The sequence below is a fragment of the Nanorana parkeri genome, unplaced genomic scaffold, assembly GCF_000935625.1.
Source record: "Nanorana parkeri isolate BGI_ZX_2015 unplaced genomic scaffold, ASM93562v1 scaffold483, whole genome shotgun sequence".
NCBI lineage: Eukaryota > Metazoa > Chordata > Amphibia > Anura > Dicroglossidae > Nanorana > Nanorana parkeri.
The window spans coordinates 1,075,030-1,081,956 of NW_017306751.1; the positions used below are offsets into that span (position 1 = coordinate 1,075,030).

At 42.6% G+C, this 6,927-nt stretch overlaps 1 protein-coding gene across 1 annotated transcript in view; it reads left to right on the forward strand.

The window, feature by feature from the left end:
- LOC108790580 (cytochrome P450 3A9-like) overlaps positions 1 to 6,927 on the forward strand; it is a 36,804-nt gene that overhangs the window by 3,139 nt on the left and 26,738 nt on the right. Inside the window, exons 2-4 of the mRNA XM_018560881.1 lie at positions 1,331 to 1,424; positions 3,513 to 3,565; positions 5,298 to 5,397. Of these exons, the coding sequence (XP_018416383.1) occupies positions 1,331 to 1,424; positions 3,513 to 3,565; positions 5,298 to 5,397 (247 nt within the window). The remainder of the gene's footprint in view (positions 1 to 1,330; positions 1,425 to 3,512; positions 3,566 to 5,297; positions 5,398 to 6,927) is intronic.

Sequence of the window (6,927 nt, forward strand, 5' to 3'; positions counted from 1 at the left end):
GCAGTATTGCAGTGTGCAATGATACCTTTCTTATTGGACTAACAAAATATATAAAAGACAAGCTTTCGAGAGTGAACCTCTCTTCTTCAGGTCAGAAGCAATACACAATATATATATACACATATACACACACACATACATACATACAGAGTAAAATAAAATCCATATACCAATAATACAATAATATTATATATTTATTTATATATACATCAGATTTGTGAATTGATGTTCAAGTATCTGTCAGTGTAAAGGTCACAATTTATTAGACAGGCAGAGACCTTTTTTAAAAAAACCCTGAGGAGTGAAGTCCCTGATACACAGTTGACTAGTTGCTATGCGCAGCAAATTAAATAAATGTTCTCTATAACTAGACAACCAGGACATATAATTGATTCTATATTATCCACAAAGGGTTAACAGCACTCTCTCAACCCTGCAGCAGTGCCTGTACCTGCTCTCAATAGTAGTCTATGTCCGCCCTCTCTGTGCAGCAAGTAGCTTCTTCCTTCTGAGAGCCAAGCCTCGTTCTGAGGCTACTCTAGAGATCACATGACCTTCCTCCAGGAGGCAAGCCTCCTTCTGAGGCTACTCGCCTCTCTCGCTGACATCAGGGAGCTGCTGTCCAAAAGAGGGAGACTCCTACCCACTGAGATCTGTCCGGAAAGGTTTACTCAGAGTAAACCTTTCAGGGAGAAAATGCCTCTCTCGCTGACATCAGGGAGCTGCTGTCCAAAAGAGGGAGACTCCCTGAACATCAGGGAGACTTGAGATCCCTGCATGGCAACCAGTCAGCTTCTTTTTTTTATTTTCAAATGTTAACTGATCAAACTGAAGAGAGAAGCTGATTGGTTGCCATGGGAAACTGCTCCAGATTTTGTCTGCTCCAGTTTTGATAACTCCCGCCATTGTGTTTTCTTATATATGTTATATTTATATTGGTATCATTCATCCAAATTGATATTCTGATTTAGATGTAATTTAGGTAGATATATCTAGACACCATTTAAATAGAATCGCTGTGTTCAAGCAATAATGATGTAGGCTATAGGCATAGACATGAAGAGGTAGTAAGTGTGTTATTTGCAGCATTACTAGGTAAAAATAGATTTTAAAAAGCCTGGAAACTAAAGCAATGCAATATATTACATTTTTGTTTTTTATGTTTTAGATACTACTTTAATTATTGCTAAGTTATGCAAGTCTATGCTAAATTATGGCATTTCACAAGGGTAGTACAAACTGCCACTGTAGCGTCTGAATGAAATATTATTATTTGTAAGCTGCATCTTTTCTGTTTATTTGTACACTCATATTTGTTGTTTTTGCTCAGTTACGGCATCTGGCCTTATGGAGTATTTAAGAAGCTGGGAGTACCTGGCCCTTTTCCACTTCCATATATTGGAACATTTCTGGGATATAGAAAGGTAAGTATGTGATTTATCAGCATTCAGAGTTTTACACTCTTAACGCCCTTTTCACACGGGCCGTCAGATCGGGTCAATTTTTCAAGCAGACTTGGATCGGATGCCCAATACTGCACTATAGGCAGCCGGGTGTAAATGAATGGGTATCCCTTTACACCTGGTTATCCCAACTCTTGCCAGGCCCAGAAAAACAAATGGATCAGAGAGGTTAAAATATGTGTCATTGATCTTAACATGAGGTATGGATCAAGGACAAGCAGCAGGAGAGCTGTCAGCATAGTCAGTACTACTGGAGAGCAGTGCCTGGGGGTAAAAGTTAAGTAGCACTAATCAAAACCAGAATTATATTTTATATTATGGTAAAATCAATAATACTCTTCAGGCCTAATACAAACTTCTTTAAAGTCTAGATGTATTAAACCTTTTTTGTAGAACTACAAACCTCAGCCCTCCTATAAAGTTTTAACAGCTCTGGGATTTATGACAGCATAATGGGGTCAACTATTACTCCAGGCCCCATACAATCTGCATGGGCTGCTTTGGCTTTTGTTGCACCACTGCCCTCTGGGTTGCCCTCTTTATTTGTACTGTCACTCCCTAAATGACAAGTATCAAAGGAAGAATCAGTAACTCTGGTTGGACTATTTACTAGCCGGTTATAGTACTTTTTAGATTGGGCCAGCTCCAGGAATGTCTGCTGTGTGCATAACCACTTGAAGACCAGGCCATTTTTTAGCATTCAGAGCTGCAGTACTTTGACATTTAATCAGTCAGATCAGAGATCTGTTTCGCTGGACTTGATTGTGTCAGATCAGGGGTAATCTGATGTAAACAGACATATTCTTTTACATCCAACTTCCCATACATGGGGTCTGGACGTTTTAGTTAATTCCTCCATTGCAAAATGGAGAAATAAAACTGGACAGACACGGATGTCATAGTGGTGACGTCCGATCCATACTGCTCATGTCTTTGTCAGGAGGGGATCTGTGCACAGGTCCCCTCCTGATCAGCCCGTGTGAAACAGGCCTTAGCCCGAGAGCCACATTTAGTTATATTTACTCTTAGGAAAATGTATGAAAAAAGATCAGCTGGCTCATGATAATATAAAATATTTATTGACATGTATGTTTGTGGTGCAGCATTTTCAGACCTCAGACTATACATCACAATATATATAGGGAGAAGTGTTTTTTTAACTTGCGGCTTTGCCTGTTTTCGCTTAGCAACACTGTTTTGGAAAAACATCTCTGGTAATTTTGTCCATGTGGTGCTTCCTGGATAAGTGGAGAACCTCTTGAAAGCCCAACATCAGCCAAACAGTATTATTTTATATAGAGCATTGCAATGTTAGTGCCTCTGTCAGGTTTTTATTGATGTTTGGGTCCAATTTGGGGGAATTTTCCTTCACTTCCTGTCAGGACAGAAAAAGGATAACAAAGACTAAAATAAACCCCTTGGCACCAGCTCCTGTCGGCCCTTTAAGGGGTTCTGAGCGATGGGAGGCAGATGTGGGCTTCCTGATCATATGTTTGCTATGTCTGTCACAGGGGTCACATGATGGATTCCCGATCATAAAAAATGACAAAGAGTTGTCAGTGACAGTTCGGTCACTGTGCTGGGAATGTGGGCGCACTCCGCACAGAACAGCGAGCCAACTGATGCATATATGCATACAGCCAGCATTACGGCCCACCCTCTAGGATGATGCATATGTGCTCTACAACAGAGGGAAGGTGTTAAACTTCTGAAAATATTTTGCAGTCTGTGGCCTCCTGTCTTATTGACAAGCACATTGGTGTCACAAGGACAGGCAGTAAGGGAAATGTCCCTGTGTGGTGACAGACAGAAAAAAAACCTGACAATGTTCATATAATATTTAATTTAATATTTATGTGGGTGTGGCACAATTCAATATAAAACTATATTTGTAAAACTACATTTGGGTTTGGATAACAGCATGAAGCATAAACTGTAGGTCTTCCCTGGTTGGCCAAAAACTCAGTATGTGTAAGGTGACGTACAATAATATGTATTTCTGTAAATATGCGTATTTGTTGTGTGCTCATATGTTTGCTTTTTTTGCAGGGCATGGTACAGTTTGATGTGGAATGCTTTAAAAAATATGGAAAATTATGGGGGTGAGTGCAAAACTCCATAATAAACATTTTGTTTTAAAGGGAAAGCCCGCCTTTTTGAAAACAAATAAACAAACAAATGCACACTTTTTCATAAAAGAAATAAGTGCATTATTTTTTTTACATTGGAGCCAATAAAGCATTGCAACTACAATCAGTGGACTGTGGGTGTCATGCTTTGACTCCTGCAGACTCTCCCTCCTGTCCATGTCCGTACCTCAGTATGGACATTCAGTAACATGGATGGGAGGAAGAATGAATGTGCTGCAAGTGTGTTGACGTTACTGCACTTTAATTCACTTGAGAACTACACGTCCCTCTGTCGCAGTGGCCGAGTGCCGCCAGGTGTCGCCACGCATACTCGTGATGATGCCACACGCACTTAACTGAGAGGAGGGGGGTGTTCATCCGGCGGGATATGTTATGCCGCTGGGTCCAATCCTCTTTCATGCAGATGTCAGGCTCTCAGTCCATGACCGAGTGCCCAACTTTTCAGAGAGGGCGACAGTTAAATGACTGTCAGTCATTTTAGTATCACACCTTCTGATGGTGTCACATGTTGCAGACCGCACCCCTCTTGTGACGCCACTGGCTGATTGGACTTAGTAGTTTCTCTATTCACAGATATCGTCAAAGGGGTAGTGATCTAACCACATCCTAAATATGGGTGTAACATGAAACATGGTCAGCAAAGTAAACTTAGCCTGAGGCTGCCAATATTCGTAAAGGAAGGGTGTAGGAGGGAGGTCAAAGATCTTCACCATGGGATGGCTAAAACTTGCATAATAGAGCACCCTGGAGGTACTCTAGGGCCTTGGTTCTCAACTGGTGGGTCATGACCCAAAAGTGGGTTGTGACCCCGTGTTGAGCGGGTCAACGCGCGCCTTCCACTTCTCTAGGTGCAGCACTGGGTGCAGCACTGTCAGTTCTCGTGCCAAGCAGCCATTCAAAATGCTGCCCGGCGCCGAGGGGCAGCTTGAGATGGGGTGGGCTGGGGGTATGGCCGTGAGATCTCCATCCATATGTGCACTGCTTACAGCTCCCTCACGTGTCCTGTAGAGGTGCCATGGTGACGTCACATTCGGGTTCCCGGTACCTCTACATGGTGCACAAGGGAGCTCTACAAGCAATGCACATATGGATGGAGCTCTGTCACAGCACAGCAGCCCACACTGGACCCCAGGCTGAGGATCCACTACAGTTCTTGTAAGGTAGCGAGACTGGGTGGACCTTAAAAAAACTGTGTGAGTGAGAGATATGAGTGTGTGTGAGATATTGTGTGTGGTTGTGTGTCTGTCTGTCAGTATTTTTGAGGGCCCATTCACACCAGTACAGTGCATTAATCACATAGTACCATGCGATTAACGCACTGTACCACGTAGTCGCATCTACCGCTCATTCTGGTGGAGGTGGTGTGTTGCGTTGCCATTCATTTGAATGGTAACCCAAACGCACCTCCACCCGCAGTTTGTACTCCCCCCCCCCTACCTGAAAGCACGGTACCCTAGTACCGCAGTGCGACTTGGGTTGCGACTTAATGTCCAAGGACAAAAGTGGGTCCTGAGGTCACAGGTTGAGAACCACTGCTCCAGGGTGCATGTGACCATTAATATAGAATGTTTACATGCACGTTGTACAAGGTCATTTTATTGTTGAATATTTATATATTATTTTTTTTGATGCCTCAAAATTCAGTATCAGCAGTAAATCATTTGTGTTGTATATTGTGTTGCAGACTGTATGATGGAAGACAAGCAGTTCTTGCAATTCTAGACCCTGTTATAATAAAAACCATTTTGGTAAAAGAGTGCTACACTAATTTCACAAACAGACGGGTAAGTGTTCTTGGGGTAAATGATTCAACTACAATTTCTACTAAACACCAGCGATAGCGCAACATAAAATCATATTGCCATCAGTATGCATATTGACAGGGGTGCCTTTATGCATTCAAAGAACATCACATAATCTCCAACTGTATCAATAAGCCATAGTGCCATTCCAGATCGGTCTACGCTTGACCTCCACTGTCAGGCGCATCTTATCAGAAAAAGTGGACAGCGGCACACCGACAAATTACAAAAGCGGCTTCTTTATTGATCCATGAAATCGATTACACAGGAGATGAACAGAGAGACTTCTCAATAGTTAGATCACAGATATAACACAGATAAAGGATCCCCAAACGTTTTGAAACCATAAAAAAGTGAACTTTTTAAATATTACTGAATTCATGAGAATGCCGCACACAGGTATCCACCAGCTGAGATTTCCAACAAGTGTAGTGTAAAGGTGCCCATACACTTTACGACCATCGCAAGACCTTTGTCTTGCGATGGTCGTAAGCTCATTGAAAGCTCGTACGATCTGCCCATCTTGGACGGGCAGATCATACTTGCGATCATCGAAAGCCCGCCCCGCTGAGTGGGCGGGCTTCCGATGACCGCAGTGAGGGGCGGGCTTCAGATCACTGCAAACACCGGCCTGTTCGGCAGTTGTCGAACAAGCAGGCCACTAACCCGCCGAGAATCGTACGGTACAGTAGAAATGGTCGCACACCTTCCATACACTGTACGATTCTTGTACGATAGCGGGATTTCCCGCGATTCTCGTACAGTGTATGGGCACCTTAAGGAAAAGTATTGAGTAATTTCATGAGAAGTAAAATAAGGTCAGTGTGGGTTATACAGGGATAATCTTTAATTAAAATTTGGATTTCTGCTCTAGACTATGGACCATTATTATTTGATTTGCTGATATAGTGAATAATCAACGGCCTTCATATATTCAAGCACAACAGTGCACTGTTTTCTTCTTGTTTTTGTTTCTATTAGTTGGGTCAATGTGTGTTTAAACTATATCTAAAGTTATCTTTTGAGATAGAGTGGGGAGGGGTTAAAACCTCTGCCAGGTTTATATTATTGTCTGCATCCCATCTGGCAAGTGTGTAACTACAAATCATGGGGCCTCATAGCAAAACTTTGGGTCCTTTCCCCCTAGATACATTTCACTGTAGCAGCTGGCATTGTCAGCTGTGAAAATATGTGTCATTGATCTTAACATAAGGTATGTATCAAGGACAGGCAGCAGGAGAGCTGTCACCATATCCAGTACTACTGGAGAGCAGTGCTGGGGGTAAAAGTTAAGTAGCACTAACAATAACCAGAATTATATTTTATATTATGATAAAATCAATAATACTCTTCAGCCCTAATACAAACTTCTTTAAAGGAGAACTATGGGGTCAGTAGTTTTCAAACTAGCGTCCTCCCGTTACCCTAAGCTCAGTATACCTCGAGCTACAGCTCGCGGTATACTGAGACGCCGCAGCCGGAGCGGATCCCGACCTGGACGTCGGGATCCGC